The sequence below is a fragment of the Dama dama genome, chromosome 13, assembly GCF_033118175.1.
Source record: "Dama dama isolate Ldn47 chromosome 13, ASM3311817v1, whole genome shotgun sequence".
Classification (NCBI taxonomy): domain Eukaryota; kingdom Metazoa; phylum Chordata; class Mammalia; order Artiodactyla; family Cervidae; genus Dama; species Dama dama.
The window spans coordinates 63,310,947-63,335,793 of NC_083693.1; the positions used below are offsets into that span (position 1 = coordinate 63,310,947).

The 24,847-nt window shown below is 48.4% G+C and overlaps 1 protein-coding gene across 1 annotated transcript in view; it reads left to right on the plus strand.

Annotated features, from left to right (window-relative positions):
• Window positions 1–24,847, plus strand: part of DGLUCY (D-glutamate cyclase) — a 57,512-nt gene that overhangs the window by 11,482 nt on the left and 21,183 nt on the right. The window contains 8 exon segments of the mRNA XM_061159120.1: window positions 1,057–1,167; window positions 2,647–2,839; window positions 4,047–4,157; window positions 4,159–4,198; window positions 5,535–5,656; window positions 9,103–9,318; window positions 16,400–16,583; window positions 24,015–24,114. Of these exon segments, the coding sequence (XP_061015103.1) occupies window positions 1,057–1,167; window positions 2,647–2,839; window positions 4,047–4,157; window positions 4,159–4,198; window positions 5,535–5,656; window positions 9,103–9,318; window positions 16,400–16,583; window positions 24,015–24,114 (1,077 nt within the window).

The following is a 24,847-nucleotide window of genomic DNA, read 5'->3' on the forward strand; positions in this document are numbered from 1 at the left end:
CCTCCGGCTGGTGAACTCCTATTCATCCCTCAGAACCCGTCCATTTGTGGGAGAGAATGGATTTCTCCCTTCTCTGAGTCACTCCTCTATCTAGGCAGTTGGCACTCACTGCGCTGTATTGCAAGCATCTGATTTCAATGGCATCTCAGCTGCCGATGTAGGATTTCAAGCTTCTGAAAGTCTGGCTGGTGTCCTGTCCATCCCTAGAGTCGTCACCTGACCTGCGTCAGGCAAGGTGGGATGACTCAGCAAAATGGTTTTGGAGTGAATGAAGAATAGGCTTATAGCCAAAGATTTCAACCCTGTAGAGTTTTTCTGAGAAAGAGAAGGTCTTTCCACTGTTGGCACTGAGAGCTTCCTCATCCCTTTGGTCTGTGGGTCCTGCTTCCATGGCAGAGAGGACACCATTGTTTTTTTCTTGCTGGTTTGGCTGGTTTCTGGTCCAGGTTCCAGGAAATATAATAGAGTGGAGACAGGAGCAACATTATCTTCACGCTGATTTAATAGTTCCCAGTCTGGCAAGATTTGAAAGATACCAACAAAGCCCTCTGTTCAACCCTACGCTCCCCGCCTTGATGCTGGTACCTGAAATTTCAGCCCTGGACATCCTCTTCTCTCTCCCCAGCTCTTTTTAAAAATGCATTATCCAGTGATTCCACTTCCATGAGGTTCCAGGAAGAGGCAAATTCATAGACAGAAAGTAGAACTGGGGTTACCAGGAGCCAGGGAGGGTGGCGCAATTGGAGAGTTATTGTTTAAGCACAGAGTTTCTGTCTGGGATGATGAAACAGTTTTGGAAATAAATGGTGATGACAGTTGCACAATTTTCTGAATGTAATTAATGCTCTGGAATTGTATACTTTAAAATTGTTAAAATGGTGAATTTTATGATAGAGGTATATATACATATACATATTGTCACAATTTTTCTTAAAAAGCTTTCATCTGATAAATAAGAAAAAATGCATTTCAGAGTCCATATTGAGTCTGGGGACCTACAGGCTTTCCTTTGTGTCCCCAGGACGGGCTGTCCCCAGTTTGGGGAGTGTGATTCAGCGTGTACACGGGTAGCCTGCTCTCACTGTCCTCGGAGCAGCTGAAGGACATGGTGACCTTCCTCCTGGTGGCAGCTTCTCCCTGGGAGCGGAGGGGCTCCCCGCATACAAGGTAGGGACTGATCCATGGGTGCAAACTGAGTTGAAAATGTGGATTATCTTATATTTTCCTGTGGTGGGGAGAACACTGTCACAGGAGGAAGGAGACCTAAGCTCTGGCCCCTTCCTAGCTGTGCAACCCAGGACAAGCAGTGAGCCTCTCTGAGCTTATTCCCTCATCTGGAAAATGGGACCACCAGTCTCTCCCCTGCCCACCGCTGGGTCTGCTGTGAGCACCCAGCCTGCCTTTGAGCGCAGGGGTCCAGCCCTTCTGGACAGATCACTGTGCTGTGTAAACCAAGCCTGCTGGGAATTTATCTGGCTCCTTTGACTTCGGGCATCGCAATGAGGCTTCTGAAAAAGCTCCCTGGCTGGGTAAATGCCCAGGGATTTGTGGTGGAGCCTTGGGCAGGCTGCTCACTGCTGGGTGATGTCTCTGTCAGGGAAGCTGGGCACGTTGTTGGCCGGAGACAGCCGCTGGTGGTCACAAGCACAGCGTGGCCGTGTCTCCGGAACGTGCCTGCCATGGGGCCACCTCCCTGCTGTGTCTCTGAGGTTTCATTCCAGCCACTGCCTGTCATGGAGGGGAGAGAACCAGGGCCCTCACTCCGCTGACCCCTTCTGGACGCTCGTGTGAAGTCTGGGAATTCACTCTGCTGAGTGGATGGGCAGCCTGGGTCAACAGCCCGCCCCAGGTTTCTTTCTTCCCTTTTTGACATTTTTGCCATGTGTCATGGCAAGTGGGATCTGATTTCCCCAACCAGGGATCGAACCCACACTCCCTGCATTGGAAGTGGAGTCTTAACCACTGGAACACTCAGAAAGCCCCCAGGTTTCTTTATGGAGGTATCAGATCGGAGATTTCATCTTGGGTCCAAGACATTTATTAAAACTTGCCAGGAGAAGAACTCCCTGACTAGGATCCCACAAGCTGTATACTGTGGCCAAAAAAAAGAAAACAAAAACCTATTGAGATTATAAAGATTAATTAATGAAAACGAAACTTGCTGGGTTTGGGGTCCTGCCAGAAGAGCCCGAGCTGCCTTTAATGAGGAACAAGTCTGCCCACAGTATGCACTGCTTTTCGTGTGTGAACACTGTATCTGAGCGGTTTTCTTGAAGGTTAGGAAGGATGGGGGCAGAACCGCAGCTGCTGGCTGCTACATACCACAAACATACCACTGTTTGTAGCAGGTAGGAGCTGAAAGGCGCTCGAGGTTCATTGTGGGCAGCCTTTCATTTTATTTTAGTATTAAATAATTTATTTAATAAATAAATTTAAATTTTATTTTAATTGGAGGATAATTACTTTACAATATTGAGATTTTTTTTTTTGCCATACATCAATATGAACCAGCTGTAGGGGCACGTGTGTCCCCCCATCCTGAACGCCCCCCACCTCCCTCCCCACCCTATCCCTCCAGGTGTCACAGAGCATCGGCTTTGGGTGCCCTGCTTCATACATCCAACTCACACTGGCCTTTCATTTTAGATGCAGAAACGGAGGCTCGAGAGAGAAAGGAACTTGCCCAAATCCCAAAGCCAGGCTGGAACCCAGGACTCCTGGCTCCCATCTGCGAAATGCCCAGAGTGGAGGTGTGACGATTACCAAGATGCTTGGCACAGAGGTGTCCATCGCTACCCACGGGAAGTGCTTGGCAGAGCATGGCTTAGCCACACCTCAGGTCAGTGCTTACCAGGTAGCTTTCTGTTTAACACTGACTCCTCTGCTGGGAGAAATGGCCAGGCTGCCATGCGGATTCAGTTGATGGCCTTGAGGGGATGCAGTGAGCACCCCGCCCCCCAAGGAGGTTCCTTGGCTTCAGGGAGCGCTGCCTGTCTCCTGTGAGCCTCCCTGACATGTGCCCTGCCTAAGTGCTGTTAGTCAGACCCGAACCTGGCAAGCACGCCAAGGTTTCATCCTGCTGCTGACAGGGTGCTAACAGCAAGCCCTTCAGGCGGCTGCCAGGACCGTCCCGGTGGTTTAGCCTCCTGGCCATGTACTAAATCTTTCATAAACCCCACTACAGGGACCAGAAACCATTCAGAGAGGAAAAAAAGAACAACCTCATCAGTGAAAGTCACACAGGTCACCCTGGGCAACTTCTACTGAGGCAAGAGGAGTGAGCAGGGGTCTGTGCACGCAGCGGGGCAGAGGAGACCCTGGGTCCCCTTTGGAGATTCCCACTCCCTACGGACTCCCTGCCTCTGATTCTCCAGAGGTCTTCATGGGCTCCTTAAGGTCTATGGAGAAAATTCAGAGGATCCATTAAATTGGGTGGGAAGAAAATTTGCTTTTTAATTTTCATAGCCCCAAACTAAAATTGAGCTTTCCCTTTCATTATGAATGCAGGGAAAACGCCACACCAGGTCAGCAGGCCTGGTGATTTTGTGGCTGTCCAGAGAAATCAAGCATTTTCACATCACACTGAAGTTCCTTCCTGATATCGCAGAAATATCCTATACCCTGATCACTATTTCAAAATTCCAGGCAGAGGTCTACCATTTTGTTCCTTCAGTTGCTAATGAAGACACATACAAATTGCCATATCAGTTTTTTTCATAATTTGATAACTGCATTTGCAATGTAATTGATTTCCTTTGTAATCCTATGCATTTCCTTTTATGCAGTTAAAAATATGACTTCCAAAAAAATATGACTTCCATAGCTGCATTAGACTACCAAAGGGGCACATACAATGTTAAGATTCTGTTTTAGACAGATAATTACCAGCAATCTTCCTCATCTCTACATCACATAAAAGTAGAAACTGTGTTCTCGTTGATAGCTTCTTGGACTTCTTCCTTCTACTGCCTTGAACTCAGTGCTGAGGGTTTTGATCTATGCTAATTCTTTTTTTTTTACATTTATTTCACTTGATTTCTTGGCAGACAGCTGTGTCTTGTGCCATCATCGCTGGCTTTTGCTGCCCTCTTGTGATCACAATGATGCCCGCTCCCAAGGACAAGCTGGGAAGGCTGGTGCAGGCCACTTGGTCCATGCGGGGGTGAGCAAGGACAACCCATTCACAGTGGCAACCCAGGTCAATGTCCACTCTCATTCATGGTTCTGACAGCTGCACTTGGACTCCAGCCCAAGAAGACAGGAACTTGCTGTGTTCCTGAGTTCCCCTGATTTGTCCTTATCTTTCCCAGAGGTCTCAGAAGTTAAGGTCCTGGACAAGACCCAGATTCCAGCGGTGGAACTAGGGCTGGGCTTACAGATGCCCTTCAGGTTTGAAGGCGATGCCTTTGGTTGTAGAGCCAGCCTCATCCATTAGTCCCTCTGAACGTCAAATGAAGCTGGAGTAGGGGAAGCAGGTGGTAGGGAATGTCAGCTGAGCTGTTTGTCTTGAGACTTGAAATCATAGTAACCACTAATCTAGGCTATTGTTTGGTGGCGTATTTGAGCAGGGGATGGCTCCTTCCAAATGTTAACTTGAACTGAAAGCCATGGATCCCCAGTGTATTAACTCAATCTGACAGCAAGTGAACAACAGATGCAAGCATGGAATCTTCCCAGGCCTCTTGGAGGCTCTCAGAGGCCTGATGAGAGCTCGGGATTTGGGCCTCGGGTGAGAGTCAGAGTTCAGCATAATTGAACTCGCTCAGCTGCATAACAGACAAGATCAGACAAGGCCCGCATTCTGGAAAAATGCAGTTGGCACTTGCCAACTTGCTCACAGAAAGATGGTCTCAGGACTACCCAAAGCAAAGGGTCTGCTGAGTTGTTTTATCATTAGTGGATGGATGGTATCCAACACACCCATCTTTGCTGTCCTTTATGAGCACTGATGGCCAGCCATTGGTAGGGACACTGTTGGTGGTCAAGCCACGGAGTTTCTTTCTGGGTCATGTGACAGTCTGTAGCAAGATAAATTCAAAATCGCTGGCTTTGTTAGCAGTCTGTATGATAGCAATGTTGAGAAAAAACTGCCCCCAAGTCTGCCCCAGAAATCACACTAGGCATGTAAGATTCCATGCTCTGAAACTGGGGCTTCCCTGGCGGCTCAGATGGTAAAGAATCTGCCTGCATTGTGGGACACCCGGGTTTGATCCCTGGGTCAGGAAGATCCCCTGGAGAAGGGAATGGCAACCCAGTTCAGTATTCTTGCCTGGAGAATCCCATGGACAGAGGAGCCTGGCGGGCTATAGTCGCAGCTATTCTTCTCAAAATGGATTAGAAGTCAGCACACGTCCTGGGCTGTTAAAGACCTGACTTCTGGCGTCCTCCCCATCCTTCTCCAATACAATTTATATCAATTCTGTGACTAGAGTTCCTCTTGGAGAAAGAACCATAAACTACTCAGTGGGTCCAAATTGGATTGTACCAGCCAGTACAAAACCCCGTGGGATTCACTTTCTTTTTTCCATCAGAAGAACTGCTGGGCATCAAAGATCTTTCCAAACCTGACTGCGGGGAGGTTGTGGTGTGTCAGTCTGGGCTTGTTCCAGTGTTCTGGCCTTCTCTGCTGACCAGTCTTGAAGCTGTCGGCAGCTGCGTTATATCTGGGCTTAAGGGGGCTGTTACTCTGACCTAGGAGAGAATTGGGTGGGTCTCCAGTTCCTGAGTGAATAAGGCTTATGGTGCAATGACTTAAGGGGCTTCCCTGGTGGCTCAGGTGGTAAAGAATCTAGCCTGCAATGCAGGAGACCTGAGTTCGATCCGTGGGTAGGGAAGATCCCCTGGAGAAGGGAATGGCAACCCACTCCAGTATTCTTGCCTGGAGAATCCCATGGGCAGAGGAGCCTGGTGGGCTGCAGTCCATGGGGTCGCAAAGGGTTGGACACGATGGAGTGGCTAAGCACAGCAGTGACTTAAGAAATAAAGTCATAAAACACTGGAGTGCAGCCCACAATGAAGATCTGTTTTCATTCTTTTCATTCCAATGCTGGGCCCTAGCATAAGAACTTGACTTTCAGCTCAAATATGGGTGTTTTTTTTTTTTTTTAATTGAAATATAGTTGATTTATTGGGTTGGCCAAAAAGTTTGTTTGTTTGTTTTTCATGCCATCTTACAGAACCAAACACAAACTTTTTGGCCAGCCCCGTACAATATCATATTAGTTTCTGGTATATATCTATGAGCAAAGGCTCACAGCCCATTCTAACAGAAGGACCAAAGTGTTGCTTGACCTTTGGAGACATTTTTGGAGGTTGGTGGAGCTTTGAAAGCCAAGGTGAAGGCAAGCAACTCGAAGGAAGCATTTCACATGGTATTTGTCAGATACCTGTCAGTCCATTTTTTCGAAGGCTGAGGGTGATATTACAATAAAGTGACACAGGAGGGCGCCCTAGCTAGCACACAGGTAGGGATGTGACGGAAACATTGAAAATAACTGTTGCAGCCCATTGTCATAGACAGACAAAAATTCTAGCCAGGTCAGCCTGGCTTGCATTACAAATAATAGAATTTAGTGCTATTTTCAGTTTCTTTTTTCAAGCATTCATGGAAGCTTGGCTATCCGAATGACCTCATGAGAGGGGAAGATTATCTCTAAATGGTGATGAGACATAAACACCAATATCCACAGGATTCTATTCATTTGTTTATTTCATGTAAATGTATTGGAAACCTACTCTGTGCCCAGATCTTAGGAATAAGAAGCTGCAGGAGACAGGATGTAGTCCTCAGGGAGCTTGTGGTCATTTCCGAGTGTGTACTCACTCATCCGCCCGGTGGCAGTAAATAAATATCCTCCCACACGTTGGTCTCAGCCCTCTCCTTCCCCCTGCCAGGGGAATACCCTGCAGAAGGGCTCTCACTGCTGCCAGGATCCCAGCACGTGGTAACACTTCAGTTCTGGATTTCAGTAGCATGAAAGTGAAAGTGAAGTCTCTCCGTCATGTCTGACTCTTTGCGACCCCATGAACTGTAGCCTACCAGGTTCCTCTGTCCATGGGATTTTCCAGGCAAGAATAGTGGAGTGGGTTGCCATTTCCTTCTCCAGGAGACCTTCCCTACTCAGGGACTGAACCCGGGTCTCTCTCGTTGTAGGCAGATGCTTTACCGTCTGAGCCACCAGGACTTCAATTGATTGTAAATGAGAACAAATGACATCATTGGTCAGGGATCACCTTGAATCTGTCTGATGATGTTCAGGCGCTAAGTCGTGTCTGACTCTTTGCGACCTCTTGGACTGCAGCACTCCAGGCTTCCCTGTCCTCCACTATCTCCCGGAATTTGCTCAAACTCATGTCTGCTGAGTCGGTGATGCCATACAACCATCTCATCCTCTGTCGTCCCCTTCTCTTCCTGCCTTTAATCTTTCCCAGCATCAGGATCTTTTCCAATGAGTCAGTTCTTGGCATCAGGTGGCCAAAGTATCGGAGTTTCAGCTTCAGCATCAGTCCTTCCAGTGAATATTCAGGGTTGATTGCCTTTAGAATTGGCTAGTTTGATCTCCTTGCTGTTCAAGGGACTCTCAGGAAAAATCCTGCTCAAACTTCAGTATTTAAACTTTTATTAGCAACAGATTAAGTGCTACACATCTCACAACTGATGGATCAAAACCCAGTGTCACACTCTGAACTGATTGTTCTAATGTGTGATGGCTTTAGAGTGACCAATTTCAGGCTCTGTCCAAAGCACATAAAACCAATGATTGGATTCATCAAAATCCTTAGTTCTTATCCTTTACATCAAGGCTAAAAACTAAGTTAGAACATTTGATGGGTCTGTCAATAGGTTTTCCTTCTGAAGTTGCCTGACTTCGGCTTTCTGTCAGGTCTGAGAAATTTTACTGTTTTCTGTGAGACCCAGAATGCTGTTACTTACTCAGTTCATATCTGCATTCACAGAGCACTTACTGTGTGCACTTGTGAGATGAAAAGGCAATGGTCCCTCTTCCCTGAAAACGCACAGCGGAGTTGAGATGGAGTACTCAAGGATAATAATGACACCGAAGAAAGCAGAAGGTCTAAATGAAGTATAGTGAGGATTAAGCATCTGACAGGCCAGGGTCAAGGACACGAGAATGAATAAGATCAGCACCTGGTTCAGCAATGCAAACCTTCGCTTACTGAGGGCTTACACTGGACCAGGCGCTTTGTTAAACACTTTCACGTGCACTTTCCAGTTCAGTTCTTAAAACAACCATATGAGGCATTATCACTTTATAGTTAAGGAGGCAGGTTTAGAGAGGTCAGAGTCACATCTCAAGCTCAAGTGTATTTGCCACGCTAAAGCCATGTTCTTAATAACTACACTACAGTGTATCACACTGCCGGGGGTCTAGTAGGGAAGAGTTTTTAAAAGCACAAAATTAGCATAAACCAAAGCAAAATATATGGGATATGAGAAAAATAGAAGCTGTGTTCAGAGAGAGTTGCATGTGTGTGTGCTAAGTCATTTCAGTCATGTCCAACTCTTTGTGACCCTATGGACTGTAGCCCACCAGGCTTCTCTGTCCAAGAGGATTCTCCAGGTAAGAATACTAGAGTGGGTTGCCATGCCCTCCTCCAGGGGATCTTCCCGACCCAGGGATCGAACCCACATCTCCTGCGACTCCTACACTGCAGGTGGATTCTTTTCCACTGAGCCACTGCGGAAGCCCCTAGAGAAACCTATCTGTTAGCAAACTTAACATCTGCTGCAAAGTAAAGTTAGGTTGCTTGATGCATTGTAAGGGTTCAGCAGGTCCTTTATGATATCCGTGGGATTGCATTGGAATCCTAGAGCCCCTAGAGCCCCAGCGGTGGCGGTGGGTACCTCATTTCTTTCCCCACACTTAACATATCATCACTTTCCTGAAACTAGGGGTCCCCTGTTAAAATGGAACTTGATTTAGCCATAAGCCAACTTGCTCTGCCCTGGTGCCCGTAAGTGGTGTAAGGAGTGCTAACAGCTGAGTCCGGGCAGGGGTGTCATCTTTTCCCAACAATTTGATGGAACGGACACGTTTGATGAAGTGGTCTGGGTTCAGTCGCTCCTGTTGTGTGCTTTAGAGACCCCACTGGCTTTCACCCGCGCGCCAAGGTTGCACAGTTACGACCGACCTGAAGGGTACAGCAACTCCAGCCAGACATCTCACCCCTGAGGGAATTCCAGAGATCCACCGCGTTTCCCAGGATCCTTTGCACCACAGCATGGCATCAGCTTCAGCCATTCAGAGAATCAGCGAACTGAAGGTGATAAGTGCCATCGACCCAGGTAACAAACCAGTCACACCCACAGACATAGAGAACAGACCTGTGGACACAGACAGGGAAGGAGAGTGTGGGACAAAATTGAGCGAGTAGCGTTGAAACACATGTATATATATCATGTGTAAGATTAGATAGCCAGTGGAAATTTGCTGTAGCACACCGGGAGCTCAAATCCGGGGCTGTGACAACCTAGAGCAGTGGGATGGAGTGGGAGGTGGGAGGGAGGTGCAAGAAGGAAGGGACACATGTATTCCTACGGCTGATTCATGTTGTACGGCAGAAACCAGCATAATCTTGTAAAGCAATTATCCTCCAATTAAATATATTTAAATTAAAAAAAACCCAGAAACCAAGAAGTTATACCTCAAAGACCTAGAAAAATTCATCAATGTTGTAATGTTCAGGGGGGAAAGCAGCCTGCAAACTCTATTTACAGTACGATGTTTTTTAATGCTAATATTATGTATGAATCCTGAAAAGAGGTAAATGCACCAAAATACTAATGGTGGTGATTGTGATTGTGGATGATTTTTGTTTTCTTCTTTTGTTTTTCTCCCAAATTTTAAACACTAAACATATAAGAGAGTTTGAGAGGTGGGCACCTTCCCATCCAGAACTAAACTGGGGTTGAATAAGGAGGAAAAGGGGGTAAATGTTTCCTACATAGTCAACTGCCACTGTTTACCCAGTGTCATCAGTTATATAATAATGTCCCTAATCTTTCTCTTTTATGCCCTTTTCCGGGGTTGGATGTAGTCCAGATTTTGTGTACCAAGCAGCTGAGACAGGGCTGGAGGGTTGAGTTTCTTCTCTTTGGGGGATCCTGGTGGGGCGGGACCCTGCAGAGACAGCCTTATAACAGTTTGCAGCCAACATGCATATTGTTTATGGTGCCTCGGAGGACAGTCCTTTGAGAACTTCTGACTTTCTAAACATGATATAGCATTGGTGGAGTCCAGTAGGGGTCTGCTGGTTCCAGTTAGGAGGAGGTTTGCTGAGACCTGGTTGAGGGTCTTTGAACTCCCAGCAGCATCTTCATTTGAGAGCTGAATTGCTAATCCCAGATGGCCAGCAGAGGGCACCATTGTGCATAGAAAAATTCAATCCGTTTTGCTGGCAAAGGCTCAGGAAAGAAAGAAGGTGTGGATTTCACAGCCACTCCCCACCTGTTTCCTCATCAGTGTAACAGGGGTAATGAAAATTATTCCTCCTTCTTGAGGTTGTAATAGGCAATAAGAATAATAGGTATCATCTAATGAGTTTCACTCTAGGCCAGGCATATGCTTAAAGTATTTACATGTTTCAACTTATTATACTATCCCAGTGACTTGATGAGGCAGCTATTATTAACCTCCTTTAACAGATGAGGAGACTAAGGCATATAAGGCTAATAAATTTATCCAAGTCCACATACCTAGATGGTTGAGGCAGAACCTGAACCCATGCCCACTGACTCCAAGGCCCACGATCAATAGGTATCGAATATTGCATATTAAAAAGCAAAGACATCCTTTTGCCAACAAAGGTCCATCTAGTCAAAGCTATGGTTTTTCCAGTAGTCGTGTATGAATGTGAGAGTTGGACCATAAAGAAAGCTGAGCGCCAAAGAATAGATGCTTTTGAACTGTGGTGGAGAAGACTCTTGAGAGTCCATTGGACTGCAAGGAGATCAAACCAGTCAATCCTAAAGGAGATCAGTCCTGAATATTCATTGGAAGGACTGATCCTGAAGCTGAAGCTCCAATACTTTGGCCACCTGATACAAAGAGCTGACTCATTGGAAAAGACCCTGATGCTGGGAAAGATTGAAAGCAAAAGGAATAAAGGGCGGCAGAGGATGAGATGCTTCGACAGGATCACTGACTCAGTGGACATGAGTTTGAGCAAACTCTGGGAGATACTGAAGGACAAGGAAACCTGGCATGCTACAGTTCATGGGGTCTCAAAGAGTTGGACCCAACTCAGCGACTGAAGAACAACAACATTGGAATCTAAGTCCAAATGCTGTGTCACAGTCTCGCCTGGGCAGTGAAAAGAATCCTCTTGGCTCACACCTCATTTCTTCTTCTGTACCTTCTGTGGGCTGTGGTTCCAGAACTGCGAGTTCTTTGCACTTTGAATGTTTGGAGAAGGCACTGGTGACCTCCCTGCTGGCCCACCTGACACCTGTTTCCTGAACAGATACGTGCTTGATGGTGATGAGGGCCCTGTGGAGAGCAGAGTGGTGAAGCCAACTGGGGAATTTGATCGTCCGGGCCAGGCTCCCAGGACCCAGGCAGAGCCGACCATGGTGGTGTTAGGGTGGCAGCCACTTAGAGAGACCATGCCTGTGCCGGGCTGTGGAGTGGTCAGCCAGAGTGCCCTTTGCTGTTGGCCAGCACTTGCCCAGAAACCGACAGTGCAGGCCAGCCTTAAAAACGTCTGCTCTCTAGAGGACAGGCTTGTGGACACAGTGGGGGAAAGAGAGGGTAGGATGAATTGAGAGAGTAGCATTGAAACATGTGCATTACCGTATGTAAAGTCAGACAGCCAGGGGAAATTTGCTGTATGCTGCAGGCAGCTCGCATGCAGTGCTCTGTGACAACCTAGAAGGGTGGAAGGGAGGGTCAAGAGTGAGGGGACATATGTGTACCTCTGGCTGATTCATGTCGATGTATGGCAGAAACCAACCCAATATTGCAAAGCAATTACCCTCTGATTAAAAATAAATAAAATTTAAATTTTAAAAAGTAAGTCCCCAAAAATAAGATGTCTGCTCTCTTCTCTGGGCCTGGAAGCCAAGGTTGCCCCCCAGTTACAAGGGGTCTGCAATAACAAAGCTTCCTGTGAAGTCACAGGGCACAGTTTCTTGCTTGTCCATTTGTTAGGTTGTTCATTCATTCATTCTGCGGAGAACACAGTTTCCTTTACACACAAAAGCACAGTAAATGTGGGATACGTGCCCCAAATACACCTCTCAGGACTCATGCATACAGAGAGGTGACTGCTCATGGCTGCGTAGACACAGCATCTGACATAGTTGGCCTTCTGGGTGAATACATTTAGAAAATCTGCAGCGCTTGCTCTCTCACCAACATTCTCATCCAAGCTGATGGCCCTCCTGCTCACTACAAGTGTCACGAGGGAAAATGTATTCCTAATTCTTCCATTGGCTCAGATTTTTTAAAAAAAATAACTGGAAAGTAAATTCACTGCAGACCCAGGGCTCCGGCTGCTTAATACAAACGATCCGGGAGGTTGTCCACAGCAGCCCCCTCAGCGCTTGTGCAGACGGTGCGTCAAGTCTTGAGGGAGGCTCGGGGGAGAGGCAGATTAATGACTGTCCGGATGTGCCAATATTGACTTTTAAGGAACATCTTTAATCCTCAAGAACAACAGAGCCTCCTGATTCCCACTGTATTAAATAAGCAGACGTAAGATTGATGGCCGTGTACTGAACCCTAGTCGCTCGGCATAATAATAGAGCCACTCAGTCATTTTTGAGAGGATGGTGGCTGGCATTTGAGGTGTCTGGAGAAGATGAAGAAGTGCTGGGTTGATCATCGTGATGTTTGTATTAATAATAACATCATCATAGGTGGAGGGTTTGCTTTCAAGCTGACAAGGTTCAAGTTCCCTATTCTCTCTATTGGCGCTCACCACATCCTATGAAAGGGGTTATGTTCCCATTTTTTTCCCTTAAAATGTTATATTCTTCTCCCCACTTATCAACAGTGGGGAGAAACATTAATCCATGTTTATTGTAGAAATATCAGAATCATGAAAGAAACAAGGCAACAAAGATTACTAGGATCCCATCACGATTAATCATTATTAACATTATTATTTGTTAATAGTAACCATTAAATAACCATTATTTTATGTTTGTCCTTAAAATCTTTTTCTTCAGTCTTGACCCTATAATATGATCCTTTATATGTGTGTTGTGTGTTAGTCACTCAGTCACGTCTGACTCTTTGCGACCCTATGGAATATGGAATCCAGCCTGCCAGGCTCCTCTGTCCAGGGGATTTCCCAGGCAAGAATACTGGAGTGGGTAGCCATTTCCTTCTCCAGGAGATCCTCCTGACCCAGGGATTGAACCCAGGTCTCCTGCATTGCAGGGAAATTCTTTACCGTCTGAGCCACCAGGGAACCACTATATATATGTATGTGTGTCTCTCTCTATATATGTATATATATACACACACACACATATATATACATGTATGTATGTATATATAGGAATCATTGTTGTTATTGTTTAGTCACTAAGTCATGTCCAACTCTTTGTGACCCCATGCACTGTAGCCCACTAGGCTCCTCTGTCCATGGGATTTCCCAGGCAAGAACACTGGAGTGAGTTGTCATTTCCACAGTGGAATCATACTGTGATCCTATTTTAGAACTTTCTTCTATCCCTTTTAAAATATTTTAAACATCCTTCCATATCATTAAGTAGTCTCCACAACACCCTTCATAATGTTTGCACAGAATGCTATTTCATGAATGTTCTACCATTTTATTAATAGCAGATTGTTTGACACCACAACCAGTGCTGCAGAGACCAACTTTATGACCACATTTGCATACCCATGAGCACTTTATTAGAATAAATACCCATGAGCACTTTAGTAGGATAAATTCCTGGAAGTGAATTGCTGGCTCCAGTGGAATGTACACTCTAAGGTATGAATCACCCTCCAGGAAAATGTTCCCATTTCCACTCCCTCAGGCAGTATGTGAGGGGCCCTGGCCTCACAGTCTTCCTTCACCTGGAGCGCTCTCTAGCTCCATGTAGGAAAACCGACGTTCAGAGCAGTCTAGGGATGAGGCCAGGATTGAACAGCTGCCCAGGGATGAGGCCAGGGTCACAGAGCCATAAAGCGTCAGCGACTGGACTTGAATGTGTGAGTTTCCAGATGCTGAACCTGGAGCTACTCCTCTATAACCAGGATCCACACCCTGTGTTCTTCCACGTTGTCCATGCACCTTGAATGCAAGCCCACTTGGTCCCTCCCCTTTCTATCAGCCGCTGCTGGGGTGGGTGGGAGTTCTAAGTCACATTGCCTCCTTCCACGGCACAGATATGCCCCGAGGTGTCCTGAGCGTAGACAAAGGCACCCTGGTGTGTGATGAGCCTCTGGAGGCTGTGCTGCCTTCTGGGACTGGCTTGGCAGCCACAGTGACATCTGTAACATGCAGCTAGTGCCCTGCCCGAACCCCTGGGTTCACTGCAGCTGCAGTGGGTGCTCCCAGCACATGGGCTTCCCGCCTGGGCCTCAGGCCTCTCTGCTCCTCCAGCAGGGCAGGCACAGCCAAAAAAGTTGGGCATCCACACCCTGACAGGCAGCCTTCACCCAGTAGGGATGGAGGTGGTGCATACAGCCCAGTCTCTCTGTCCTCCGGCAGGACCATCCCCACGGACTGGCTAAGGTACCACACAGTTTCTCGGAAGATTTCAAGCAGGATCAAGCCCCAGTTGCCTTCAGAGTTAACTCAGTCACTCACACATCCTTCGGTGGCTTTTCACCTTCTTCCACCTTCTGACTTCTTTCCTGGGCTCACTCCCCACTGAAATTCATGCGCTCAAGCCCTTGTCTTAGGGTCTGGTTTGGGGGACTCCCCAACTGAGACAGCCCTGGCTCCCTTTCTCGTTCTGTGTTCCCTGCATGGATTGTTGTTGGTTAGTTATTCAGTCGTGTCTGACTCTTTTGTGACCCCGTGGACTGTAGCCCACCAGGCTCCTCTGTCCATGGACTTTCCCAGGCAAGAATACTGGAGTGGGTTGCCATTTCTTTCTCCAGAGGGTCTTCCTGCATCTTGTGAATCTGCATCTTGTCCATTGCAGGCGGATTCTTTTCCACTGAGCCACCTGGGAAGCCATCTGTTTTGGTCACAGTTTGCTAAACGGCTCTAACAAATGATTCCCAAAAGGCTTTGTGCAAACACAGCAAAAATGTGTGCCTCTCACGCAAGAGTCCAGGGCGGGTCCTCCAGGGTGAGTCCTGCAGGGTGAGTGTTCTAGCTCAGCAGGAAGGGGATCTGATTCCCGGTCACTCAGGGACCCAGCAGCTCTGCATCTCGTCCTGAAACCCCCAGGGGGCGCTAGTTGTCAACATCCCAGTCCCCGGAAGCGGTGGGAGCTTGGAGGAGAGCCTGGAACTGTGTGTGTCCAGGCAGGGAGGAGGCCACGTGACTCTACCCACGCCCCCTTCCCACAGCTCTCTGAGTGTTTCCAGGAGAGAATCTGGTCTTGAGGCCATGCATACATGCTAAGTCGCTTCAGTGGTGTCCGATTTTTTTCGACCCTATGGACTGTAGCCTGCCAGGCTCCTCTATCCATGAGGATTCTCCAGGCAAGAATAATGGAGTGGATTGCCATGCCCTCCTCCAGGGCATCTTCCCAACCCAGGGAGCAAAACCACATCTCTTAGGTCTCCTGCATTAAGCAGGCGGGCTCTTTACCACCATTGCCACCTGGGAATCCCAGTCTCGAGGCCACACTTAACTAAAAGAGAGGCTGGTGGGCCCCTTACCCAGTGATCATTCTCGACTGGACCAGGAGGAGTCTGCCCCACCCCCAAATCCACTTTGCAAACGAAGAAAAAACCGAGTAAGTGTTCACATAAGAGTCTACTTGGAACACAGTTGCCTGATTTTGTGATTTTACAGTAAGTCTCCTACATACAAACAAGTTCTGTTCCAAGAGTGTGTTCATAAGTCCAACAACGTTCGCCTAGGTACCCAGTTAACACAAACAGCTATTCAGTACTGTACTGTAATAATAGGTTTATAATGCTTTTCACACAAGTAATACATTAAAAAAACAAACAAAAAATAAACATTTTTAATCTTACCGTACACGAGTCCTGTACAAGAGCTGGCATACAGGGGCTGGCATCGAGTGAACAGGCAAGAAGAGGTACTGACTGAGGAGGAAGAGGAGGTGGGAGATGGTGGAGCTAAAGGATCGTTAACAATAGGAGATGGAGGGCAGAATGCAATGTCACTCACGCCAGACATAGACGGAATATGCGTTCGCGTCTTTGAAAGTTCGCAACTATAATGTTCAAATGTAGGGGACTTACTGTATTTCATTTTTGTGTCATTTCAGGCAGTGGGGAGATTGGTGAACTGTCCAGGTGAGCTGCTGCAGGCTTCCCAGGCACGATCCCACGTCCATTCTGTGCTCCTCACCACCGCCTTCCTGCAGGCCTTGGAGAGGGGGGCCTCCATGGTCGTCGACCAGAGAGCCTTGAGTTTGCACAAGGAGCTTGTTGATGAGGTTGCCAAGCAGGGTGAAGTGAGAGGACAGGGTCCCTCTACACAGACAAGCCTTTGTGGGTGGAGGTGGAGGGAATCAGCGTTTGTGGAACTTCCGCCCGGTACCAGGCACAGTACTATGCACTTCACACGGGGCGTTTTCCTTAACACTTAGAACACCTCTTTGATATAAACTGTATTACCCCATTTTGGGCTTCCCATGTGGCACTAGTGTTAAAGAACCCAACTGCCAATGCAGGAGACATAAGAGACGTGGGTTTGATCCCTGGGTCAAGAAGATCTCCTGGAGAAGGGCATGGCAACCCACTCCGGTGTTCTCACCTGGAGAATCCCATGGACTGAGGAGTCTAGCGGGCTACAGTCCATGCGGTCATTAAGAGTCAGATACAAGTGAAGCGACTTTCACTTCACTTTCGTCCCCATTTTACAGATGAAGAGACTGAGACTCTGAGAGGTCCAGGTGATTTACCCAGGTGGGGATGATGAGCTGGAATTTGAACCCAGGTCCACCAGACTCCATGATCCCACCTGTGCACGTGCCGCCCTGTGAGAGGCAGGGGTGACCTGCAGAGGACACTCGGCAACCTGGGACAACCCTAGACCCCCAAGTTAGGTGGTAGAATAGTCGAGGATAGAGGGGTCAAAAGACTGAGACAACCAGGGCACAAGGCCCAGATGGGTGGGTTGCCCCAAGCTGCCCAGGTTCCCGGAGCACCAAGGTGGGCATCTGGGCTGAGAGTACTGCCCATGTGGGGCTGGGATGCTGGTGTCTGTGTGCTGGGACCACCTCGGCTGCAGGGTGGACAGCTGCCGCTCATCACTCTCCTTTCTGCGGCGACCCTCGGGCAGCAGCTGGGGGCCTGGTGCCTCCAACCTGCTTCCCACTGCCTGTCTCTCTGTATCCATTCAAAATGCATCTTTCAGAGAAGTACTTTTGTCCTCTTAGCCTCTGAAAAGGACTCCCACCCATTAAGCATATCCTGAAGCACCTGCTTCACTCACTGCTCTTCTTCCTGTTCAGTCACTCAGTCGTAACCGACTCTTTGAGGCCCCATGGACTGCATGGACTGCAGCACACCAGGCTTCCCTGTCTTTCACCATCTCCCAGAATTTGCTCAAACTCATATCCATTAAGTTGATGATGCCATCCAACCATCTCATCCTCTGTCGTCCCCTTCTCCTCCTACCTTCAATCTTTCTCACATCAGGGTCTTTTCTAATGAGTCAGCTCTTTGCATCGTGTGGCCAAAGTATTGGAGCTTCAGCTTCAGCAACAGTCTTTCCAAATGAGTGTTCAGGACTGATTTCCTTTAGGATTGACTGGCTTGGTCTCCTTTTCCCTGCTACATTAGAAGCTGCAAAAAGGCTGTGTCTGGACATACAGAGTCCATTTCATACAACAAGTAGGTATTGAGTACCTACTATGAGCCAGGCACTATTTAAGGCTCTCGAGACCCACGGCTGAACCAGACTGACAACCTTCCTGCCCTCATGGAGTATATAGTCTAAAGTGAAGTCACTCAGCAGTGTCCGACTCTTTGCGACCCTGTGGACTGTAGCCCACCAGGCTTCTCCGTCCATGGGATTCTCCAGGCAAGAATACTGGAGTAGGTTGCCAGTTCCTTCTCCAGGGGATCTTCCTGACCCAGGGATCGAACCCAGGTCTCCTGCATTGTAGGCAGACGCTTTAACCTCTGAGCCACCAGGGAAGCCCATATATTCTAAAGGAGACCATAAACAGCATAGGAAAAGAATACAGTGCGTACATAGAGTGTTAAAAGTTGAGACACTATGGGGGAAAGTGGACCAGGACCAGGAGAATGGGGATCAATAGGCCATGGGGTGGGATTGGGGGGTGGGCTGCTCTCTTAAACAAGAGGGTCAGGGAAGGCCTCCTGGAGAGGGTGCCTCCTTGAAGGGGATGCAGAAGCGAGGCCTGGGCCGGCTGCAGGAAGAGTGTCCCTGGCTGTGATAATGGCCATCAGGGAGAGTAGAGGCCTGGCAGACTTAAGACAAGACAGCAGGCAGACGACGGGCCTGGGGCGGAAGAGGAGGAGAGGAGTGGATGGAGGGCAGAGGTCACAGGGTCAGATGGGGGAGGGACTTGAGGGCCACTGTAAGTAGCTGGGCTGCCTTGGAGCCACAGGGTGGAGGAGGGTGGTGCCAGCTTAGGTTCTAAAGGATCCCCGGGTGGCCGCAGGGCCGAGGGGAGGGACAGGAGATGGGCCGGGTTGCTGCGGGCCGGAGATGAGATGGGTGCCCTGTGGCCAGTCCTTCTGTTCCCCGGTGATTTCAGCCACAGCTGCGCTGCAAGCTCTGAGTCACACTGACCTGACCAGGCCTGCGCCCTTGGGGGATTCACCCCGCCAGGAAGTGTGGGGGCTAATGCCGCCAGGGTCCCCTCAACCTGTGGCGGGTGAGAGTCAAGACCCGCCTCCCCAACTTTGGGAGACATGCTGATCCCGGAGGAACTGAGATCCCGGAGGAACTGAGACCCCGTAGCCTGGAGCAGTGAGCTTGGAAATGCATGAACCCTCCTGTAGGCTTTCCCTCCTTCCTGTCCTCACAGTCCCTGCTCCCTTCTGGGCTCGTCTCTCAAATAAACCACCTGCACCCAAGTCTTTGTCTCAGACTCTGGTTTCAGGGGACCCCAGGGAGACGAATGGTATGGGTGGAGGTGGTGAGAAGTAGCCAGATTGGTCTCTGTTTTTGAAGGTAGACTTTTGATTTCTAGCTGTGTTGGAGGCAGGGGTGAGACCGGAGAATGGAGATTGCTGGGAGGTTCGGGCAGGGTTACTGAGAGGATGGAGCTGCTGTGAACTGGGATGGGGAAGACTATGGAGCAAGCCTGAACTTGTGCGGTGTTGGTGGGGGTGTGAAAGGGGCGGCCGCTGTGGAAAACCGTATGGTAGTTCCTCAAAAAATTAAAAATAGAAAATACCGTATGATTCAGTAACTCCTTTTCTGGGTATATACCCAAAAGAACTGAAAGCAGGGACTCAAATAGACATTTCCATACCCATTTCCACACCCAGCTGTAGTGTTCACAATAGGCAAAAGGTGGAAATGCCCCAAGCGTCCATTAACAAATGAATGGGTAAACACAATTGGTCTATACAAACAATGGAATATTAGGCAGCCTTAATAAGGTAGGGACTTCTCTGGTGGTCCAGTGGTCAAGATTGTGCTTACAATGCAAAGGGTTCAATCCCTAGTCAGGGAACTGATATCCCACATGCTGTGTGGCTCAGCCAAAAAATGGAAAAAAAAAAAAAAAAGTTGAAAAGAAAGGGAAATAAATGTCTTTTAAAAAGGGAAGGAAATTCTGACACATGCCCCAGCACAATGAACCTTGCGAATATTGTTGTTAGTCGCTCAGTCATGTCAGACTCTTTGGGACCCCATGGACTGTGGCCCACCAGGCTCCTCTGCCCATGGGATTTCTCAGGCAAGGATAATGAAGTGGGTTGCCATTTCCTTCTCCAAGGGATCTTCCCGACCCAGGGATGGAACCTGGCATTGCAGGCAGATTCTTTACCATCTGGGCCACCAGGGAAGCCCACACAGAGTAATTAAAATCACAGGGACAAAAAGGAGAATGGCGGTTGCTGGGGACTGGGGGTGGGGACTGGGCATGGGAGGTAGTGTTTAGTGGGTTCAGGGCTTCAGTTTGGGAAGATGTAAAAGATCTGGGGATCGATGATGGTGATATTGCACAATGATGTGAAAGTCCTTAATGCCAGAGAACGTACTCTTAAAAATAGATAAGATGGTAAATTATATGTGTTAGAAAATGCCGCGGGAGGGAAAAAGCCGCCTCTAAGGACCGGTGGTAAAGGCCTTTATTAAGCGTCGCTCTCGGGCAGAACTCCCGGGGGCGGGTGAGTGAGGAGACAAAGGGAGTCTGCGAGGTATGAGGGGTGGGGAGGGGTTTTGTAGCCAGGGTCGGCGTCCAAGCCAGGTCTTTTCATATAAGAAAGAAAGCGCGGGCTACAGCGGTGGTCAGTGTCCGAGGGCTCTGTGTTGGTACCTGACTGGACCAGGCTGCAGGGGGTCGGTCCCTGGAAGTTTAGCCAGCCTCCGGAATTTGCCTTGCAGCACTTTCCCGGGACATGCCCCGACCTTTCAATATGTTACGCATTTTACCACAGTTATAATTTTAAAAATTTTTTAAAAGAGTGCAAGTTGAGTTCAGGTAACTGTAAGTGTGGGTACCTATTAGACTTGCAAGTGGGAAAGGCAGCAGGCAGTCAGATCTACGAGTCAAGTTCAGGAGAGCTGTATGGGCCGAAAAGAGAAACTGTAAAGCGGTTGGCATATTGATGGCTTCAAAGTCAAGACGCTGGATGAGATCATGGAGGAAATGAGTGGAGGCTGAGAGCAGGACCCTGATGGCACCCTGGGACACTCCATACCCGGGGTCGAGAGGAAGAGAGGGGGGCCTTCCTCTGAGAAGCACTGAAGAAGGAGGAAAACTAAGGACTCTGTTGTCACCAAGGAGAAGGGCCGGCTGGCTGCGCCCACTGCTTCACAGACCAGCGGGGCGGGGGTAGGGGGGTTCTCTTCCATTTGACAGGGGGTTTCAGCTGCCCACTTTCTCAGATGTCACTCTGCCCTCCTGTTCACCTGACCGCCAAGCCTCAAACTGGACCTCAGCTCAGAACTGGGTCTTGCCCAAGTGGCAAGACCGAAGTGGCTTCGAACTTGGAATTGACTGTATGAGATTTTGCAGAATTTTTGTTTCATGTGGATGGAGAAAGTGGAAGCAATTTGAGCTTTTAATGACAATGATTTCCTATCTTTTTAGAACTGAAGCCTGGGAGATGTTTAAAGAAGAATGCTCAGTCATTGATTCCCGGCTTGAAGATAAAGTGATACATCGATTCTTTGCAGATTAGTCTTGCCCTGACCTTCCTTGCCCAAGGTTCTTTATCTCTGTGTGGCCCCCTTGGGGATATGTTATGTTCCCCATCCTGTAAAGCTCTCTGGTTCCCTGTCTTACTAGTATCCTGTATCCTCTGTTCAATGTCAAAGAAATGAAGAGCCAGGCTTTACTCAGCACCTGCTTTTTGCCAGGCCCCCAGCCCAGTGCTCCACACACAGCACACCGCTGGGTCCACAGCAGTCCTGGGACTGGGCATGATACACCCTATTCTGCAGAGGGGGAACCAAAGCTCAGAGAGGTTCCATGACTTGTCCAAGGTCACACAGCCAGGAACTGTTGTTTGGCTCTGCTCAGCCCCCTTGCCAGGCCAACAGGCTCCCCCTCACAGCACACAGAGGAGCTGGGTCTTTCCGACTTATCATGACTGCCCCTCACCCCCGGGGTGTCATGTCACACACACTACTGGAATGAGCCTTGCGAGTATCCCCTGATGGACCGACCGGCCTCCTTTTCTTTCCCCCTAGCAGGGGGGAGGTGCTGAAGAGGGGGCGCTTTAGGATCTCTGACAGTGATCTGACTTCCTCACCCTCACCCTGTCCCATCGACTCACTGGAGTGGCAGCGACAGCTCCCAAATGGCTTGGGGGAGCTGGGGTGGGAAGCAGCTGTCTCAAGGCCATATGGGTTTTTCTATATAATTTTAATTTATTTTTTTGGCTGTGCTGGATCTTTGTTGCTTTGCTCGGGCTTTTCTCTAGTTGCGGTGTGCAGGCTTCTTATCGCAGTGGCTTCTTTTGTTGCAGAGCACGGGCTCAAGAGCACACGGGTTTCAGTAGTCGTGGCTCCCGGACTCTAGAGAACAGGCTCAAGAGTTGTGGCGCACGGGCTTAGTTGCTCTGCAGTATGTGGGATCTTCCTGGCTCAGGGGTCGAACCGGTGTCTCCTACACTGGCAGATGGATTCTCTACCACTGAGCCACCAAGGAAGTCCCAGCCATATGGTTTGAACATAGACAACATGCTTGTTTGGGTTGGCTTTATGTGAGGAGGTGAGGGGCTGGTGATGGAGCTTATGGGGGTGACCAGATCTCCCCCAAACTGCCCCTTGGCACTGCTGCTGGGCCATGGAGCAGTCCAGGAGCTCCTGTAGAACCAGCGGGACCATGAGTACTGGGTCCACTCTCCCGTCCCAGGCCCTCACAAGCTCAGGCTGGACAAGACTTTATCCTGGACCAGCAAATGCACAGAGATCCTGCCCCAAACAGCTATGAGGGGTTTAGTGAACAAAAACCCTTATCTACTTTATTTTATTTTGGTATTTGTGTGTGTGTTCCACATATTCTACAACCACATGTCTTATTATTATAATTAGAAAGTGTGCTATTTTTAAGAGTCAAGTTCACTTTGGAAATCACTTTGATGCCAGCAGCTAACTCAAGACCAGACTCTGAGACTTTTCCTCTATTTTCTTGAACTTCCCTGACAATAGTCAGCGGGTAGGGCTGTGGAGCAGATGAGAACTTAAGTTGGGAACTAGAGTCATGACGCCAACCTACATACTTGACTTTGCTCAAATTATTTAGCATTTCTGAGCCTCAGTTTTCCTTCTCTGTAAAATGAGGGAAATAATAGTTCTTATACATAATTGTTGTGAGAATTAATCGGGAGCATGGATGTCACATACTTAGTAGAGGGCTGGCTCTCTGTCACCATGAGCACCTAAAAGTGTCCCTGGCACGCACAACAGCAGTGGGTCAGAATAGACCTCTGATCACATGGCTCTCTGGACGTCTGTATGCAGCATCTTTGCTCATTCGCAAGACTGGTGACACTAGCCTGACTCCACTTACATGCTGGCCAATTCTAGGGTTTACTCAGGACTAAAAGTAAATGTTTATGAGTCGACTCATTGGAGAAGGAAACGGCAACCCACTCCAGTACTCTTGCCTGGAAAATCCCATGGACAGAGGAGCTTGGTAGGCTGCAGTCCATGGGGTCACTGAAGGTCGGACACAACTGAGTGACTTCACTTTCACTTTTCACTTTCGTGTATTGAAGAAGAAAATGGCAACCCACTCCAGTGTCCTTGCCTGGAGAATCCCAGGGACGGGGGAGCCTGGTGGGCTGCCGTCTATGGGGTCGCACAGAGTCAGACACGACTGAAGCGACTTAGCAGCAGCAGCATTGGAAAAAACCCTGATGCTGGGAAAGATTGAGGGCAGGAAGAGAAGGGGGCAACAGAGAATAAGAGGGTTGGATGGAATCATTGATTCAATGGACATGAGTTTGAGCTAACTCAGGAGATAGTGAAGGACGGGGAAGCCTGGTGTGCTGCAGTCCATGGGGGTCGCAAAGAGTTGGACACGACTAAGTGACTGAACAACAAGAAAAGTAAACTTAAGTGTTCTCCGTGTCAAATCTTGGCTTACCTAGCAAAGTACTCTACAGGTTGACGTCATTCAGTAAAGGTAATGATGCTTTCTGAAGAAGCTCTTGAAAAGCCAGTGTTCCCCAAATGTAACACTAGCGCTGATGGCTCCACCCTTTGCCTTTATTTTCAAAGCGTTCTAAAGAGGTCGATCTAAATATTAACTTACCAGGGCAGATCAGTAGGAGATGATCAGGCATTTCTGTGCAGAGACGGGGACCCCAAGTCACCCAGGCATGTGTGTCTCATCCCAGTTTAAGTGGGTGACAGAGGAGAAGCCCAGGTGCTGTTAACTTTGACAACAAAATATCTGCACACCTCAGCCCTCCAGAGAGGACACAGCCAGGAGCCCAGGGTTCTGATGGGCCGGACTCACCAATGAGGCACCGGGGAAGTGCAGGTAGGGAGTGTTCAAGGTGTCTAGGGGCTTTGCAGAGGATCTCTGGAAATCTCAAGTCTCTGAAAGGTGGCTAATAAATGGAGAAAATAGGAAAATTATTTTAAAAAAGACTAGCAGTTTCTCAAACTGAGTTATGACCCATTAGAAAGAAGTGAAATCATTTCAGTGGGGGTTAACCAACACCTTTGGAAAATGAAATAGAAATATTGTTGTATTGCGTGTGTAGTAATGGTAAGTACTCTCTGGTGAAACTTTGTGTATTTTTTCACTGTCCAGTGGTCAGATATCTTGAAAAATACTTCTTAATTATATGCTCTTTCCTGCATGCTTGTGCATGCTCACTTGTGTCTGATTCTTTGCAATCTCATGGACTGTAACCCGCCAGGGTCCTCTGTCCATGGGATTTTCCAGGCAGCAATACTAGAGTGGGTTGCCATTTCCATCTTCGGGGGATCTTCTCAATCCAGGGACCAAACCTGTGTCTCCTGCATTGGCAGGTGGGTTCTTTACCACCAGCACAACCTGGGAAGCCCGTGATGTATATTAGAAATGCTTATACTCTCCAAA